General features: G+C 40.1%; 1 protein-coding gene across 3 annotated transcripts in view; it reads left to right on the top strand.

The window, feature by feature from the left end:
- Window positions 1-19,503, top strand: part of VPS41 (VPS41 subunit of HOPS complex) — a 167,146-nt gene that overhangs the window by 108,038 nt on the left and 39,605 nt on the right. For all 3 annotated transcript variants that reach the window (XM_072791623.1, XM_072791622.1, XM_072791621.1), the window contains 5 exons: window positions 8,802-8,899; window positions 12,676-12,805; window positions 14,237-14,352; window positions 15,916-15,972; window positions 19,040-19,101. In XM_072791623.1, the coding sequence (XP_072647724.1) occupies window positions 8,802-8,899; window positions 12,676-12,805; window positions 14,237-14,352; window positions 15,916-15,972; window positions 19,040-19,101 (463 nt within the window). The remainder of the gene's footprint in view (window positions 1-8,801; window positions 8,900-12,675; window positions 12,806-14,236; window positions 14,353-15,915; window positions 15,973-19,039; window positions 19,102-19,503) is intronic.

Here is a 19,503-nt window from a genome sequence, read left to right as displayed (position 1 = left end):
AAAGAGAAATATTAGGAGGTCTGGATTACGATTTGCTTTAGCCCTGAATGGTGTGAGCCACTGTTCTTTAGTAAATGAGGTGAAAATGGCATCAAGGTTAAAGACCTATCAGTGGCTGTACATTTCTTAGAAGCTAGATGTTTCTAACTCTTACTTATAAATCAGAATCTCAAGAACAACACAAAAGATTTCACTCTCAAACATATTAATTTGTTCTTATAAATGAAAAATAATAATAATAAAGATAAGGCTCACTGGGCAATTGCAACCCATGAAGACATTCTCTGTGCATAAACTTTTTGGCTGTCATTTCTTTTTCCAAATTACACTGTTAAAAGTAGTTTTTTTGTGGTCCAAGCCTGCCATACTTATTTGAACTTGGATCTCTTGCATTATCACAGGACTCTCTCTCTCTTTGGTACTTTCCACCAGTCTTCCATGGGCTTCATGGAATAGCATTTGGACAGCTGTGGAGAAATGAAGCCAGTATTCGTGGGTCATTTTCTGGGTATCTACTGCCAGGGACAGATGACTTACATGCGAGGAATTCATGATTGGCGTCCTCATCTTGATTTCATATGGAAGCTTGTTTTAAAAAAAAACACAAAACTATATGAGAATCTATATAAAATGAGAGAAGCCAGGAAGAAAGAGAGGGAGGAGAAGAGCAGGGACATCTTTTTGACTTTAATTAAGCAGCTTCTGTGTATTTTTATCTTCAGTTGATTGTATGCTATGGCTCTTAGCATTTAGCCCGTTGTTCTATTTTTAGCCTCCCAATTGATTAGGAAAACAGTGACCTGGAAAGGAAAGATCTGTATGGTGGTGGAGGTGAGCTGTGAGATAAATGTCTTTCCTAGACCTAAGTGTGTCTCACCATCCACCTGTTAGGCTGGGCTGACCCAGATGCACCGGTTCCAGCAGGGGACAGTTCTCGTGCATGTGAGTGACGCAGCTCATCCCCTAGCCTGAGGCTCAGGAGGAATCGAGGCAGCTCTGGCATCAATCACCGTGCTTTTTGCTTAAGGATCTAGCTTTGTACGGATTCTGTTATAATTCAGTTAGACTCTCTGTAATCTCTTAATTCTTCTGTGTTCAGTATTTTCCCTGACATTTTATTATGAAAAAAGTAAACAGGTTGAAGAATACCCAGAAGTAAGCTTGTTAGATCATATAATAGTTATATTTTTAATTTTTCTGTAGAATCTCTATGCTGTTTTTCATAGCACCATACCATTCTGCATTCCCACCAGCCTTATACAAGGGTTCTAGTTTCTCCACATCCTCACCAACATTTGCCTTTTCATTTTTTGACGTACCCTATTTACAACTTAAAGTATAACTACTTGGTTTGACCCTTTTGATCCAGCAGGTCCTTAACCAGTATCACTTTTTCTGTTGTGCAAGCAGTATGTCGTGAGCTGCTCACAAAATCACTCCTCATCTGTGCTGTTTTCTGAGTGCTGAAATTGAGCAGAGGAGCTTATCACATCAGCTTAGCTTTGTCATTTAGCACGTAGTGTGCTGAATATTGATTAGAAAAGATGCAATTAAATTGCAGACTACACTTCTTTAAATGGTTTTTGTCTTATGTATACTATGGGCTCCTGGCTTGAGTATTTTTGTTATTTTGTGTATTAACCATTCTCTTGTATTTTATTGCTGTGTATTAGGTCGTCTTCATAGTTTCCTGATGTAAAACATGGTAAAGTCACTTTTACTGTAACACATCTGCTTCAGAGCACAGCCCTGAAGATGCTGGAATGTTATGGTTTCCAAATGCATTCTCTTAGATCAGTGGTCTGGCTGGCAGAGTGTCTAAACTTACTGAAAAGTCTGTGGATATTCTATCCAGTCCATTGCGAAATACTGACATCTGGTGACCAAGGGGTCCAATTCTCTGGAGAATAAGGCTCTATCACAAATGGGCCTCACCGCTTGCTCCTAAGTGAATACATAATTGGTCCTATTTACAAGGTGCTTGAGAAATTCTTGTTCATTTGCTTTTTTACAAATCTTAGGGGCCCAAATCTATAGCAGATTATTTTAGTTAGCTCTAGTGAAGGGACCAGATCCTCCGGGTCACATCTAATGGGCATTTTGAATCCAACAAAGATAAAATGGGCCAGAACTAAAGAAGCAGTGCAGGCTTCTACGGGCTTCAGTGCTGTTTGGTCTTGTAGCACAGCAGATTTAAGAGAAGGGCCGGGCACCCTGGCTGCTGCAGCAGAACCACTGCACAATTGTTAAAGCCTTAGCTTGATTCCCACTGGCTGTAGCACACTTCTCACCTGTGCATATCTGGGTGACTGCTGTCTGGGAAAAGGAAGACTTCAAATTCCCACTTGTGCTACCTTCTATGTTGGTGACTTTAGTTAAGTAACCTAACTTCTCTGAGCTTCAGTGCCCCGCCCCGAAAGAAGTAGAGGGTTGTTATGGTATGCACAGGATTCCACATACTCCCTCTCGCATAGGAAATGTTGGTTAATGAGAGCTGTTACTAACACTACCATCGTAGTCAGTTACTCAGTGAGAGAGAAAAACTAGTTTAACAACAGTCAGAAGACTAAAATACTGTCGTACGTGAAATCAACCGAACGAGAATTGGGGGGAAGGTATAAATAAGCTTCGATTGAGTTATCCTGAGGAGACTAATATATTTCATAACTGTATTTTTCAGTAAAATGTATCTGTAAACCTATATGATACAAGTGCAAGTGGTAATCAAGAATATTGATTTAAATATCATTACTTAAGGATCCGAATACGCTGATAAGAAGTGAAATAAACTGCTTGTGAATTATTTGGAGAATGGTCTTTGTATTCAGACCTAAAATCTTGATTTTTGTCTTGTACAATTTAATACACGTTTTAAGATACTTTTTTAGATGAAAATATTTTAATGAACATATAATGAAATGTTTTATTATTAGAAACACCATACCCACCCTTGAGAAGCTTACAGTCATGATTATTGCTGTTTTCATCCTTATCTCAATCCCCCTAAAAATAAATTATCCTGGTTTGGTACTGTGTCTTGCTTCATTTCTGTTTTTGCATAGCCTGTGGTATTTTAATTATTATTATTAGCTTCTAGACTTAAAATCTTTTAGTCAAACAGGGTTTTATCATTCTGATACTTCTGAAAGAATGTCTTCTGCCCAATTAGTACTCAGCTATTCTTAAGTAGTATATTAAGTAGTTGATAACCCTCAAAGATGTAAGACTCATGGTATAAGAGAGTTCTTGTTAATTTCTTTTGGCAATCATTCTGAAATTGATAGTGAGTATGCAGTGGACAGCCCAACGGTACCTATGTGTTTGTGACTCTAAACCTGACCACATTGCCCCTGCTGCTGGAAAGTTGGTGTGTCTCACTGATAACGTTAACATTTTGTGCTTGAAGGATTCTCAGAAGATGGTGGTAGTGGTAGCATAATTTTCCAGTCTGCCCAATGCATCACCTAAAAATGGAATAACTAGATCATACAACCAGGGACTCACTGACAGCATTTACAAAACAAGTAAATGACAGAGTAGCCCTGAAAACCTCAGATACAAGTGAGTGGAAAAAAACACCAGTAGCCACAAGACCCACTGTGGTGTCAGTGTCTGTGTGAGAGACAATAGAGGGGAGCATGGAGGCATATGGTGAATTTGAGATGAGAACTCCCAAACAGCAGGTGGGTGTTCCCTGGAGAAGACCACCGGCTGCTCAGTGGGTGGGGGGCTGCACTTAGGTGGGGGGCTCAGCCCAGCAGCCTCTGTGAACTCTTAGCAGTTGAGTACCTCGTGCTGTGTGTTGAGGCTGGAAGAGAATAAAACCTGAATAGGAGAGGAACTATAGAGACAAAAGAGAAGGGGCAGTGCCAAGAAGTCTCAAAAAGCAAGAGGCCAGGTTTTTAGTACTAAATGAAAACAGTGTAAGAGGGAACTCTGCTAAGTTTGAAGAGCTGTCCCAGTCCCCACCTCTTTCTAAGAGCTCAGGGACCATGATGTCACCCACGGACCAGGACCAGGAAGGTACCAGGAAAGTACCAAGGTCAAATCCCATACTGAGGTTTAAGTGAAAGTAAATAAGGAGAAGAATAACATTGTTGGCAATGAAAGCAAGAAACCAGAAAGAAACACCCAGAACAAGCTGTAAGACATTTTTTTTTTAAGAAATAGCAAGACAAAAAAAAAAAAAAAAAGAGCAAGACATTCAGAACTAAAAAAATCTCTGATGACAGAACTCAAATATTTATAAGTAATAGGACAATTTAAAAAAAATCACAAAGCAATAAGAAAAAAAGATTTGGAATGAAATGATAAATACTGAAGACTGGCAAAGATGATTCAACCTACAAGTACCAGTCCCTAAAGAAAAGAACAAAACGAAGCAAAGGAATGGAGCAGATACCAAAAAATGTAATTCAAGAAAAATTTCCTGAAACTATAAAGAAACAAAACTCAAAGCTATAAATCAAAAGCATACCCCTGTGTATCTGAAAAGAGTGGCCCATGATGAGCACCATCAAGATATATTTGAGTGAAATTACTGGACTTTCAAGACAAACACTCTGTTGGGCATCTCGATCTGCGCTGCCCACTACCGTAGCCGCTAGCCACTTGTGCTTGAAAAGTGGCAGGTGCAGATGGAGCTGCGCTGCACACAGGACTCTGAAGACTTAGTATGGAAATAAGAAGTAAATTGTCTTGTTAATTTATGTTGTCACATGTTGGAATGGAAACATTTTAGATACGTTGCACTAAATAAATAAATTTTTAGAAGTTTATCTCTTTTTAGTCTTTAATGTGGCTAGTAGAAGATTTAACATTGCATACGCCAGTTGTCTTTTTTGGCTTGCGTAATACTCTGTTGGACAGTGCAGATCTAGAACTCTAAGCTCCCTTCTGCATCAGGGTCCCCATTCTGCATCTAAAGGACTTCCCCGGCCGCCCAGGTGGCTCAGCGGTTTAGCGCTGCCTTCAGCCCAGGGCCTGATCCTGGAGACCTGGGGTCGAGTCCCACGTCGCGCTCCCTACATGGAGCCGGCTTCTCTCTCTCTCTCTCTCTCTCTCTCTCTCTCTCATCATGAATAAATAAATAGAATCTTAAAAAAAAAAAAAAGGACCTCCCTGAATAGAATTTTCTTGTGAATAGTCTTTTTGAAACTTTCTCTCAGTATGCTTGGACTCTTTCTTTTTTCCTTGAATTCTTTTTTTCTTCTTGCATTTCAAGGAATGCTTCTCCCCCAGAATAAGCCAGAGCACAGCACCACTTGCGTCTGTGGAGGCAGAAAGCGGTGCCTGAGTTCTGACCAACACCCCCTTGTCTGGTCCTTCCTACTCAAGAGTGAGCACAGCACCTCCGTAGGACCAGAGCCATCACTGCACTCTAGATCTCATCCTGAAGTATAGCTACTGTCTTGGGTTCCCTCTGGACACATCCCTCTCTAGCTTTTATCGTATTTTTTTTTTTTTTTTAGGGCTCTCCAACTGAATTTGTCTTTGTTTTCCTTATGATTTATTGTTTCCAGATAATCAGCTTAAAGATGAGCTGCTGTGGTAATAGACGTATAAATTATCTGTATTTAAACTAGTTCTCCTTTAGGGAAAAACAGGTGATCTTCATTAAAATGATTAAATCATTGATATGTGGAAAAGAATAGGATCTCGGGGAAAATAAGTTAACCAAAACTTTCATTGGTCCATTGAAAATTTGGAATAGCCCAGTAATTACTTGAAGGTATTTCAAGTATTACAAAAATCATCCCATTAACTTTTACATCATTTATGTATGTCCTTCAGGAGAATAAACACTGCCATTCCACATTTCCTTCTCTTGACATTAAACTTGACACTAGTTTTACATGGAACATCTTTTCTTCATAAGTAGCATCTTTCCAGTTAGTTTATAATTTAGCCACTTCACATTATCTCCCTAAATTATTACTAATTCTCAATAAAGTCTAGTAAGATCTAGTGCTTAACAAAAACATTTATTATAGTATCTGGAATTCAGAAAAATAGCTGTGTGGTTCTGCACATTTTCCTTTGTTTTCTTTAAGAGCACATTAGATTTCCTATCTTTCTTATTAGAGAACAGGAAATTTTCTGTCTTATTAATGGAAGCTATTGTGGACTGGGAGATAAGTATGTAGAACAGGGAAGATTTGGAAAGAATTATTTTCTAGCTTCATTGTTCTGTTTCTTTCAGCTCATTCATAAAAACCAAGGCTTGATGTGTATTTGGTTACATGTAGGAGAGACACTGTTACTCCTTGTCAGTGTGAACCCAGGCAGCATATTTGGCATCCTGAATGGGGAGAGTGCCTTGTTCACCCACCACTGGCTAGATGATGTTTTCCCTGTGGTGCCTAGTAGACAAGCACATCAAAGCTTCCTTGTAATTCCCATGAGTCTGTGGCATCTCTGGTTGATTGACTGGTTGATCGATCGATTGAACTGTATGTGTAACATTTCAATGATGAAATGTTATTTAGTGAAATAGAACTCAAGACCATTTCTACCAAACTGGGTTTAACCACCTCAGGAGTGACGACAGTCAAAACCTCTGGTTAATGTGCCTGTATGCTTTCTAGAATGTAAAAGTGCCACCTCTTTGATCACTGGCCCCATACTGTTCTGTAGCATCTGGACATTCCACCCCTCCCCATCCCTACCTTACCCCCTCCCCCTGTGTACACACAGCCATGGGAGCTTCTCTAGAGCCTTCAGTGCCTGGCCACACTGTATGTGCTCATCTGTACGTGTGGTTGTGGTGCAGGTGGTGTTCTGCATATGCAACTTCCTGTGAACATTTATCACATTAATGTTTTACCAAAAGTATTTTTAAGTGCCCGGATAAAAATGTTCAGTTCAGGCCCACAAAGATTGAGGAAAAGTGTTAGTGACAGTGGACTGGTCCCAGTTAAGCTGGGACCAGAGCACCTGCCTTTGGAGTTCCATTCTTTGGTTCTTCATAGGCCACTGTGACCACTTATGTGATCTAACCAAGGACAAAGCATAATACATATTACCTTTTTAATATATATGTTACTATTTAGTAATTTTTTCGTTCAACTTAAGTTTCGTTTCAGTGAGAGAATTAAATTGTGAGAACAGTTGTACAAAGAGTTGACGTTAAAAATGTTAAAAAAAACAAGTGACGGATTTCCAGGGAAAGTGGAGAAGATGCAGAAGAAAAATTCAGTAGCCCCTCGTTTCATCTGTGTTAGGGATTTTATTTCTACTCTGATTCCTTTATTTTATAGATGGGAAAAGTTATACCTGCAGAAGATAAATGACTTCCCTGAGTTTGATTTAGTGGAAATTATAATCCAGGCTTCCTGACTCTATGTTAAATATTGTTTCTTCTTTTCTTTTTTTAAGATTTTATTTATTTGAGAAAGAGCATGAGTTGGGGGTTGGGGTGGGGATGTGGGAGAGGCAGAGGGAGAAGCAGACTCCCAGCTCAGCAGGAAGCCCAGTGCAGGACTGGACCCCAGGACCCGGGGATCATGACCGAGCTGAAGGCAAACACTCAGCCAACTGAGCCACGTAATATTGTTTCTGCTATGCTACAGTGACGTACCCTGGTTTGGAGAAAAGAGCGGTTTCATCATAGAATTTAACTGAATCTGGGATGCCTGAGTGGCTCGGTTGGTTAGGCGTCCAACTCTTGATTTTGGCTCAGGTCATGATCTCAGGGTCCTGAGATCAAGCTCCATGTTGGACTCCACACTCAGCATAGAGTCTGCTTGAGGTTCTTTCACCTGGCTCTCCTTCCACCTTTGCTCCTCCCACAAGTCATGCTTGCTTGCTCTCAAATAAATTAAATCTTTAAAAAAGAGAGAAAAGAACTCAACTGAAGCTGAAGATGAAGCTAATACCACTAACTGTGGAGAATGTCTGAGCCAGGCAACTCTTAGAAAATGTGGTGGGTCCAAATGAGAGTCTGCTTCCAAATCTGTAAGTACAGTGCATGACTCCTGGAAGAGTCTCTGCCACCACCACTACTGTATCAGCTAGCTTTGCTGTATAGTAAACCACCCCCAAACTTAGTTGCTTAAAGCAAAAATCATTTATTATAAATATTTTATAGTAGCTAATTATTAGAATCATACTATTAACAATATTTGTACTTCTGCCACTGAGCTTTCTATTGGGTCTGTGAACTCTATTATAATTAAATCCATATACTTCTTAAGTGATGCCCTAGTTTAAAATTTTAAATGTCTTTAAAAAAGAAAGAATTTCCTTATTTTCTTTAATCTTTATTTCACTTAGGAAATAGTGGTCTTTAATCACAATGTGATCTGTATTAACACAACTTTTTTCTTTTTTTTTTTTTTTTTTGCTTCTGAGTCGTCAAATTAAATATTATTTTTTAAAAGCATAATATTTCATAATTACAAATAGCGTTCCTTGTGAACTCTGGACTACTGTAATGCCCTAATTATAAAAAACCTAAACTCAGGCATTTTTTTTTTAAATTATTGTCATTAGTATTACATTGAATTTTACGGATTTAAAAGTGTCTTCATGGGATTTAACTGTGTCGTTTTTAAACTAGCTGGTCACAGTGTCACGTCTGACTGTGACAGGTTTGCTTTTGTTGGTGATAGAAAATTTCTAGTTCCCAGATATCCTTTTCTGGCCTTTCATTATTGTCAAAGAAGTGTGTTTATCCACGCCCCCTTTACGTTCGATTTCTAGAGTAAATCCACCCTGCATTTGTAGTCCATGTGTCCTTTCCTTGATGGGCTGCTTTTTGCTCCTGTTAACACTTACTCTTGTGTCCCTTCTGTTTGCAGTGTCTCAGTTTGAAACTGAATTCTACATTAGTGGACTTGCACCTCTCTGTGACCAGCTGGTTGTTCTTTCCTATGTGAAGGAGGTTTCAGAAAAAACGGTAATTTTTTTTTGTAGCCCCAATACAGAGGGAAATGTGGGTTCATTATTTAGCACGATAGCCAGATCAGGTTGCCCATGAAAGGGATGTGCTGTAGTCGAGGCACAACTTCTGACCTATAAAATAAGGTCAGCAACGATTATGTATTTACCTTTCAGAAGCCCCACTCGTTGCCTGCCTTTGTTCCTTTGGCCGAGCCCAGAGGAGTCATTTTTTTCTCTCTTTTTTCCACCTCTTGGTATTTTCGTCGAAAGGAATGAAGGATTTCTTTTGCTGAAGGGCGAAGAAACTAAGCTGACACTGTGCATTAGCAGAAATGACAGCAGCAAAGTTGATCTTCCGCAACAACAGGCGCCCCTGTGGTCACAGGGAATTATGGAGAGGGCACTTCATTATTTCCTGTGGTCCAGACAGATTTGCTTACTTCCCAATGGCCGACTGATTTAGAGCAGCTTGATTTTTTTAGCTTTGAAATAGGTTGCAGTGAAGTCTCAGTTATCAATGGAAATGAGGGTATGAAATGCATGGCCAATAGAAAGCAGCAGAGAGAATCCAGATCTCGTTATCTGTGACTCTGGAGGGAAGCCTGTCTGTGTGATCTAGTGGAGACACTCGGTCTTCCTTCGCAGCCTAGATGGGCCCCATTCTCAGCCTGGCTTCACTATTAGAGTCCAGGGGTTCTGTTGGGAAGGGGGGGCAGGAGTGGGTGGCTTCAAGGCATAAACCAAGGAGAGCTTATTGTAGAGGATTTTCTCTTAGATGCTGTATATAAAAGAAATTGCAAATTGATTGTCTAGGCCATTACAGTAAGTAGGCTCTCCTTGTCTGTATCCTCTCCTTTTTTCCCCCTTTTCAATTGGCTTGGAATAAAATGGGAGGGGGGAAACCCTGGGAGCCCCGGTTTTGAAGTGGTAGCTGCTCTGAAGCATTTCTCTGAGCAAGCACGTGCAGTGGGAAGTCATCACTATAGTAACCTGAAGCTCTGGGCGCCCATGTTGCTAGGCAATGGGATGCTGTCGACTTTAAGTGAATCCTCCCAGTGACTAAAATCAATAGGGCTGGCTTCTAGCCCTGTTGCAGGACATCACTTTATTATTTTATTTATTTTTTTGAAAAGAAAGAAAAGCAGTGGCTCCTGAGGGAGTAAATACAGTGCTTTCTGATGAAGAAGGTGGGGCAGATTGAGATTGTGATTGAAAGACAGAGGAAAGAAGCAATAAAATGAAAAAAGGGAAAGCCTCATAAGCAACCGAACCAAAAAAGAAAGGAAGCAGGGAAACCTTTGATAATAAACAAGACTATCACAAAGGAGTAAAGACCAAAGAAAGGCCAACCTCACAGAGCACATTAGAAAATGGAATTGAGAAGAAAAGAAAATGGAGTATTTTCAGAGGAAGAAGTGGGAGGGTCTCAGAGATGATTCACGAATATGTGTGCTGACACATGCAGCTATTTTCTGATGCCAAAGTACACCTTAGATTATTAAACATGGAGTAAACTGATAAAATTAAGACAAAAGGAGAAAAGCAAAAGCGGGTTCAAACCTCTCCCCTCTTTTTTTCTTTTCATACAGAAGAGACAGTGTAACCACAACATTAAACCAAACCTGTCTTTATATCATGCCTCTCCTCCCCCAGAACATTCTCCCTTAGACCTGTCACATACGTGCATGCGTCTGCATGGTTGCTATCACGGTCACACACTCCTCTGTGTTGCCCAATTTTTATGAACCTTATTCTGTTCTCTCTCCATGTGGCTATGTATTCTCCTATCATTATCATTTATAGTGGTTGTGAACTATTTCATCTAGATTTATTAAGCTGTCCCCTAGTGTTTGTTTCTCTTTGATTCATTGGTAAAGCATATGTGCATTCAGAGTCACGCTAAGCATTAGGGATTAGAGACCCAGCAAGACCAAATTCTCACCCTTAGCAGGGCTGCTTGACCAATGAGCAGAGGTTGTAAAGTAATAAGATGACTCACATCACTGACAGTTTTCTTATGCATTTCAAGGAGCGGTTTATGTGACCCAAGCAAGGCGGTTTTCTTTTAATATTATTTGCTTTAAATATCTTTTCTATTCTTGCTATTCCAATTTTGCTATATTTTTGGTCACTGTCCACAGCAGTTCATTTTTAAAATATTCAAATCTTTCCATTTTTCCCCATTGTTTCAAAATTGAGACATTTTTCATTTTTCCACAGATGGGAAAAATTATACTGTATATTCACTATTTTTCCCCCTTCTACTGGTTGATTTTTTTTTTTTTATAGTTGCTGTTTTATTTTTGGAATGTTTTGAAACGTGTGTGAGATGCAAAGCTAATGTAGTTACCCCTCAGTTGACCTAACAAAATGGATCTGGGTACTCTTTGAGGCCTACCATGTTCCTCAGGGAACCTGGGGTGTTGGGGAAGCACCAACTTGTCTCACGCTGCACCCCTTCATCATCTGGGTTCTCAGCACCCGTGTCACATGGCCCCAAGTCTTCCTTTGGAAAACACTCAAGTGTGTATCTTACACCTGTGTGTTGAAAGCTCAAAAACAAACTTTTAAAGTAAAACAAACTTGACTTCAAGTCTCAGATTCACGTAAGTCCACAGGTGGCAGCCTTACTATTGACTTCTGTGACTTCAACCTCAGCTGAGTTTTTGATCCCTGGATCCTTCACATGTGAGATTTGGAGCAGTCCTACTCACTGAAGGGTCATTTAAGAGCTTGGCAAGAGGGATCCCTGGGTGGTGCAGCAGTTTAGTGCCTGCCTTTGGCCCAGGGCGCGATCCTGGAGATCCGGGATCGAATCCCACGTCGGGCTCCTGGTGCATGGAGCCTGCTTCTCCCTCTGCCTGTGTCTCTGCCTCTCTCTCTCTGTGTGACTATCATAAATAAATAAAAATTTAAAAAAAAAAAAAAAAAAAAAGCTTGGCAAGAGCAGTCCTCGTCTCATCCCCTTCTGGGTTATGGAACTCCATTGGCCCTAGGAAGACTTCTTTACCCCTTCTTTCCCGACCTAAAACTGCACTGTTCAACACTATGGTCACTAACCATATGTGGCTATCTAAGTTTTAATTAATGAAAATGAAATAAAATTAAACACTCGGGGTCTTGGTGGCTCTAACCCCTAGTGACTCTTGCCTGTCACGCTGGGCAACACCCGTGATTGTGTTCTAGATGAAGCTCTTCAGTCTGTGTGGCTTTTCAGCATCACCAGTAAGTTCACCAGTAGTGGCAGTGGTTTAGCAGTTTGTAACATTTTTCCTCTTTCTCACGTTGGTGAGGAAGAGATTTAAGCCGGGTTGTGGAAGTGGGTGGTGGCCATACCATTGGAGCTGAGTGGCGGACAGCTGCAGGGACACAGCAGCACCTGTCCTGTTGATGTCACACAAAAAGGTCAGGAAATAACGTGCTATGATGAGGCTGTCTGTGCAGGTTAGGTTAGAAGGGCTTACATCTTCCAAAATTATGAAGCCAATGCATGCATGTATGCATGCACTTATTTATTTATTTATTCATTCATTCATTGATTCACTTACTCACAAGAGACAGCGAGAGGCAGAGACATAGGCAGAGGGAGAAACAGGCTCCATGCAGAGAGCCCAATGTGGGACTTGCTCCTGGGACCCTGGGATCACACCCTGAGCCAAAGGCAGACACTCAACCACTGAGCCGTCCAGGCATCCTGAAGCCAATGCATTTAATGACTGACTAGAATGAATTTGTACAGTTTCTAGAAATGTAATGAGAACATGCCTGTTCCTTCTCTTTCCTCCCACCCAGGAAAGAGAATACTGTGCCAGGCCACGACTAGATATCATCCAGCCGCTCTCTGAAACTTGTGAAGAGATCTCTTCTGACGCTCTGACAGTGAGAGGCTTTCAGGAGAATGAGTGCAGAGATTATCATTTAGGTGAGAGACCAAAGCTCTGGCTCATATTATTTCTTATACTTGTGGTTTTTTTCCCTTTTATGCAATTAGCATGACCAGGAATTTAAGTTGAGGTTCTGCAAGGGTCATAGAGAATACCTGGGCACATGTCTTGTGTCAAAGCTGAGGGCATGAGGCCCAGACATATTACAGAACTAGCTTGAGTTCCCACAGCAGAAGGGTAGGGTAGGCATGGGGCCAGGACTCAGGTGAGTAGGCTCTGTGGTCTTTGTTCTTACATTTTGTATGGTGTCCTAATTAGTGTGACATTTACATGGATGCTGGGCAGCATGGTTCTGTGGTTGCCATATGACTCCCAGCTTCATAGATCTGCAAAGTGTGCTCTGGGATGGCAGAGAAGTCGTCTTTCTATTTGGGACCAAATCCCCAGAGCCTGGAAGGGAGCCTGGTAAGTACTAGGTGTTCGCTGAATATTTGCAGAGTGGGTGAGTGAATGCACTGGTCGCTGCTTAGAAATAAAGGATGAACTACTGATGTTTAGTCATGCCAGGGCATCTGTGCTAGTGTCCTCATATCCTTTAAAAATACATTGATCAAAGCGGAAGAGCCTAAGCTTTTTTTTTTTTTTTTCTTTTTTTTTTTTTTAAGAAATTCTTTCCCACTTCATAAACCAATTGACATATTTTCAGAATATTTCGGTTCTCAATCTGGCCAAAGACAATGAAGAAATATTCTATAGAGTTGGAGCTTTCTTTTATATGGCCCCTAATCAACTGAGGAATGTGAGTGTATATTCTGGACTTGGCAAAAAGCAAATGTGATCCACAACTGGAAGGATCCAAGCTAGGGTTTTTGCTCAGAGCAAACTCTGCTGCACACTTGGAAACCCTTCAGAACAGGTTGTATAATTGAATTCTGCAGGAAACCCTCACGAACGGCATTGTGCATAACATGCCGAAATGATAGATTATGTCCCCAAGGCTTGGGGCATCTGTCATTTATGCTGTAAACGGCCTTGACCTTGATGAGGAGGAAACATTTATTGCCAACTATGGAGTGTAATTGTTCTGTAAAAGTAGAACAGTGCTGTAAGTGGCCATAAATTAAGTGTATATACAGAAGATGAATTCTGATACACAGCAGACTTAGAAAATCTTGATCACCTTCTCAGTCGAAGTCACAATGTTAATGTGTTAAATACAGAATTATAAACCTACATTAATTTTTTTACTTTTTTATGGTATTCCTTCCTTCCCTTCCTTTTTTCTTTCAAATAATTTTACTTGTAAATATTTTTTAAAGCACTCACACCTTCAACCAGAGCCAAACATACTTGCTCCAAAGGTGGGCAAGTTTCCTGTTTCCTCTGGAGTTGGCTTCCCTAACCAAGTCTCTGAAACTATAGCCAGGGTTTCTGCAGCTTATGCTGTTCCTTTCTTCCCTCACCTATAGAGTACTCTGAAGGGGAATCGCTCTTTTACATCGTGAGTCCAAGAGACATCGTAGTAGCCAAGGAACGAGACCAAGATGACCACATCGACTGGCTCCTTGAAAAGAAGAAATACGAGGTGGTTTTGATTTTCCTTTCCTAAAAGTATTGACACTTCTGTAACATGGAGAGGATAAAAGGTTTCTGTAATAAGTCTTTGTGTAGGTGAATTAGAGTGCTCTAAACGAAAAATATGTAGTAGGCTAATAACTTTCCAATACTCTTTTCAGAAATTAAGAGGGGAAAAGATTACAAGGAGGTTAACTGGCTTTACTGTTCAGTGGAGGAAGACGTGGTGGTAGAAGGAGTGGGGTGGGTTAGATCCAGCCTGTCCAAGTGTTTATTTTGTGGCTTCTCAAGGAAAATAAAGTGGAGCTAGTATTTCAGAATTGTCTCCTATATTCTGGTGGTGCCATTCATTTGTGCTAATTTCATATGTAAAGTTAAGCTGTGACATTATTATTCACTGAGGATGGTTTGGACTACTTTTCTGATGGAATAATGTCCACTTCGTTGAGTCTTAAATCAGACTGATTTGAATAGAAAAATGTCCCATGATGAGCTTTTCTTTTTTAAAAACGAAAACCTTCCTGACTTTAAAAGAAGAAAAGGCAATATTATGTCCATTTGGTGAGAGAAACTCTCTGGATCGGCTTATATGCTAATTAGCTAAAAACAAACAAAAAATACTCCAACATATAAGTGGAGCTAAAAACAAACAAAAAATACTCCACTTATATGTTGCTTTAAGTTTGTGACTGCCTGAAAGGATTGGGGGAAAAATGTTTTTCATATATAAACTGGAGTCTAGGTATTGATACAAAAAGTTTATATTTCAATTATTACCATATATTGCTTTAGATCCAGTAGTCCCTTAAATAATTCTTTATGGTTTTTAAGATTGATTTTATGTATTAATGTATGTATGTATGTATGTATGTATATATTTGAGGGTGGGAGGAGGGAGAGGGACAAGCAGACTCTACACTGAGCCCTGATGGGAGGCTCGACCTCATGACCCTGAGGTCCTGACTTGAGCCAAAACCAAGAATCAGACACTTAACCAACTGAGTCACCCAGGTGCCCCAATAACTTTTATGTTTTAAACATTTCTGTTAAAGTAATAATTACGAACTTTCCAAAATAAAAGTAAAATCAGGGATTTTTAAAATCTTAGTTGCAAATACACCTAAATGTATTTGCATATAGTACATATAGCTTAATTTTTGTATTTTATAGAAGAAACGTACCCCTTTGTCAATGTATGTCATGCAGATTTAGAATGACACATGAATTTTTTTTTTGTAGTTGGAACCAAAGAAATTTTGTTGTGTTTTGATTTGTGCCTGAAATGTGATTCCAATATCCTAATGTGGAAATGCATTCAAATGGAAATAAGAGAAGTCTTCATTTTGGTTGACTGCTTTTGTTGGAGTTTGAATGCAGTGAGGTTCATTCAACCATAACATTAAAAATGCCTGTGCTTGAGGCAAAAGCCATGGGAAAATGGGGCTTTATTTATGTAGTCCAGAACTTAAAAACATAATAAATATAGTGTTTATAACATCAATATCTTCCCCATTCTCTCTTATTTTCCCTCCCTTCTTTTCTGACTCCTTTTACCATGCTTCTGTAAATACAGGAAGCTTTGATGGCAGCCGAAATCAGCCAGAAGAACATTAAAAGACATAAGATTCTAGTAAGTATGTAATTTTACTATTTGAAGCATAATTTTACCTTTCAATAAGTTATAATGAGGCTGAAAGTAACTTGAGAAGAACAGCTCTTTCCTACCTTTTTGAGATTTTATTTCAGACTAATTCTCTAACCTGCCAGGTCAAAATATCTCATTTTATTGAATCCATTTCTGCTTGTAAACAAGAGACTTGAACACCTTCTAGGAGACAGTTTCAGGTAATTTGGAACCTGGATTGTGAAACGCACTTTAACTACAAAGCTTTCCAGTTATGTGTGGGGAAGTCTCTTTAAGTCATAGGTAAAATCACATTATTACAAAATTTATCAAAAGTAGTTTCATAAAACCAGATTGCTTCAGTGTCTGCATAGTCACAGAGTCATTTGTGTTGTGGAAACTAATCTAGGACCTCATATACATTTTCATTACATTTTGGACTCTGGAAAAAGCCCATTTCTTTGCTAACTGTGACAATGGATGTGCAGATGGAAAGCCAGAGAGAGTGTGAAGGGACCAGCGAGTCCAGCACCCTTGTTGAGAGATGAAAACTCTTTTATGGCTATTTGGGGTTGTAGCACAAATTCCTTCTGCCTATACTTTCCTCACCTTAAGCTTCTCTCAAACACCTTGTAAAAGCCTAATGCCTTGAGAGTGTACACATAAAAGAACTCAGGAACCCAAAGGAGGAGAGAGAACCAGATCATCTTTTTTTCCCTCCATTCAAAATTGTGGAGCGTAAATAAGGATTGTCTAGAATTGGAGAGGACATTCTGCCCAACAGAATAGTATACGTGACAGTGCAGAGAAGTGACACCATGTGGCCTGCTTGGTTATGTGGGGCATTTAGAGAGTGTATATATGGGTAGCAAGAGCCAGATTCTGAAGGGCCATATATAATTAGGAGCTTGGCTTCATCTTGAAACCTCTACAGTTTATGCTTTCAGTACCTCACCAAATGTGCCTGTTAGAAAGATTCTCTGATGGAGAAAGGGGCCAGAGGATAGCCAGCTGAAATGGAGATCAATCAAGAATGGCTTCCTTCTTGGTAGGGAGGTGAAAGGATCAGTAAGAATGGAGAAGTGAAGACAAATGGAGGATACATCCAACCAGACTCTGCAGATTATGGTGGTTGGCTCCTCATGCATATGAGAGCAAGAAATCTAGCCTGACTTCCAGTCTTTGGTCTTGGGCTTCTGGTGGATGGTCTTGCCATTCCCTAAGAGAAAGAGAGAGAGAGACCATGCCAGGGAGAACGGGATGGAGGAATGTGGGTAGATTAATACTGGTTTTGATACATTGGGTTTGGGCCAACTCTGGGACATCCTAGTGGAGCACAGCGAAGAGATCTGGACTCAGAAAGATTCCAGAGATTTGTCCGCAAACAGGTGGAATGCATGAGTTTGAACCAATCCACACACAAGAGTAGGCATCTAGCCTCAGAAAACAGAGAACTTGAATGGAACCATTGGAAATGCCCACGTTTGAGGAATGACATGTCCAAAACAGTTTTGGAACGGCAGGGGAAGGGGAGCAGGGAGAGGAGAGCATTTCAGGGTAAGCAAACTGAAGTAGTTGAGGTGAGCAGGCCAAAGGTAAGATAAACTCAGCTAGTTGGTTGTCCGTTGGGTTTGGTAATACAGAAATGACTAGTGAATTTTCTCTGTATTATTCATTCCCAATGTGCTGTAAGGAGTGATAAGTGAGGAGATGATGGATGATGAAGTAGGGTTGCATGTTGACCATCAGGCTGGCTGTGAAGTGAAAGAGAGTAGACTGTGGCTGGAGCCACGTGGTCATAAAGAGGTCCTTGGTGATGGGGAGTATTTTGTGTGAGAGAGACACAGAACATGCTTACACAAAGGGAAGAGAGAAAACTAAGGTTGAGGAAAGAAGGACAGAGAAAGAGGATGAGTGGTGGAATAAGTTCCACAGTGGGGTGGGGGCCTGGCATGAGGACAAAGGTTGGAGATGGGCTCTGCAAAGGAGATGTTCTCTTCTCTAACCCTGGACAGAGAGACTTCAGAGATACTGTAATGTGTAGTCTGTTTGCAGAAAACTAAAGTTAGGCACCCTTTTTTTTACTCGTTAGTTTATACAGATTTGAAATAGGATTTCCTACATAGTCATTAGAGTAAAAATGTAACGAACTATGAACTATTAGTGTTTTCCTGCAGCCTTGAAATTGCCAGCAGTCCTGTACATTAAGTTACACAGAGACTTTTTTTTTTTCCCCCTCCTAACACAGTGTAATTTCCTACCAGGCAGAGAGAGACATGGGCTCCTGCCATTTCCGCTGTACAGGAGGAAATCTCACACCTTTTTTGTATATAAACTAGAATGTAAAATCCAAGTTTTGTTACATAAGATAAATTTAAGCTTCTCATGAAGATGCTTTTAGTTGGAAATAATATTTCACAGGAGGAGTCTTGGGGAGATCAAACAAGAGCTCTCGTGTCTTTGGTGTAACGCGGTCCACCTGATCCTTTCAGAGCGGAGGTGGCGTCAGCGAATGGATATTACACAGAAGCCAGCCCTTGCACTGCTGTGAACCCATTTCTTCATCTGTAAACTCATGGGTGTGAATCATGTTTTTGGAGCTCATTTTCACATTAATGTTAACTTTAAGATTCAATATTTCCCTTTAATATGATCTGTCATTGTGTATTTCCTACAGCATTTTTTCAGTCTTGATATAGAGGAGACCAGTAGCTCAGAGCTTAGAGATGAAAGCACAAGAAGCAATTTTATATCTGTGACAGCATGAAATTGTTGGACCATGTTTCTAATGTTGCAGATTTCTTTTGTAGAAAATCTCCTAATCGGGAGCAGGTTAGGAGCCTTTGCCATAGGAATATAATTTTTTTGTGAATTCTAAAATTTGTGAAATAAAAATATAAGTGCATTTAAATCTGCTTAGGAAGGAAATGAGCATAATTACATACAGCACACTCAGATGTATAAAACAGGTTCTAGCCAGTAGGACCCCAGTGTTATGGCCTACTCGGGAATTGAGGCTCAACTTTTCAGTTGTTCTGGTTAATTATGAAATTCCTTCATTTAATTTTCCTAGGATATTGGCCTGGCATATATAAACCACCTGGTGGAAAAAGGAGACTATGACATAGCAGCTCGGTAATAATGACATTTTCATGATCATTTGTTAGTATAAATAGAATTGAGAAATGTTAACAGTAACATAAGCCATTCTCTGAGGTCAACGTTTTTTTGTATCTTTCTTTCAGGGGTGATTTTTGAGTATTAATGGCTTTAACTACAGAATGGATTTATTACTTAATCCACTTATTGCCTCATTTTGACCAAAGTGAGACAATTTAATGAGAAAGAGGTAAAAAATCATGAAGAGTCTGAGAGTTTACCCTTTTTATAAGCTAACGAGTAGCACATGGGTACTAGCAGAAGACAGGAGACTCAGAGATGCAGGGTCAGAGATGCAGGCCTAACTCAGCAGTGGTAGCCAGAGTATTGGCATTTGTACCAGATCCCATAGCACCACATAGAGGGCTGTCCGGGTGA

Source organism: Canis lupus, chromosome 21, assembly GCF_048164855.1.
Source record: "Canis lupus baileyi chromosome 21, mCanLup2.hap1, whole genome shotgun sequence".
Classification (NCBI taxonomy): Eukaryota; Metazoa; Chordata; class Mammalia; order Carnivora; family Canidae; genus Canis; species Canis lupus.
Note: the sequence above shows the minus strand (reverse complement) of the source record. Positions and strands in the feature narration are given on the sequence as shown.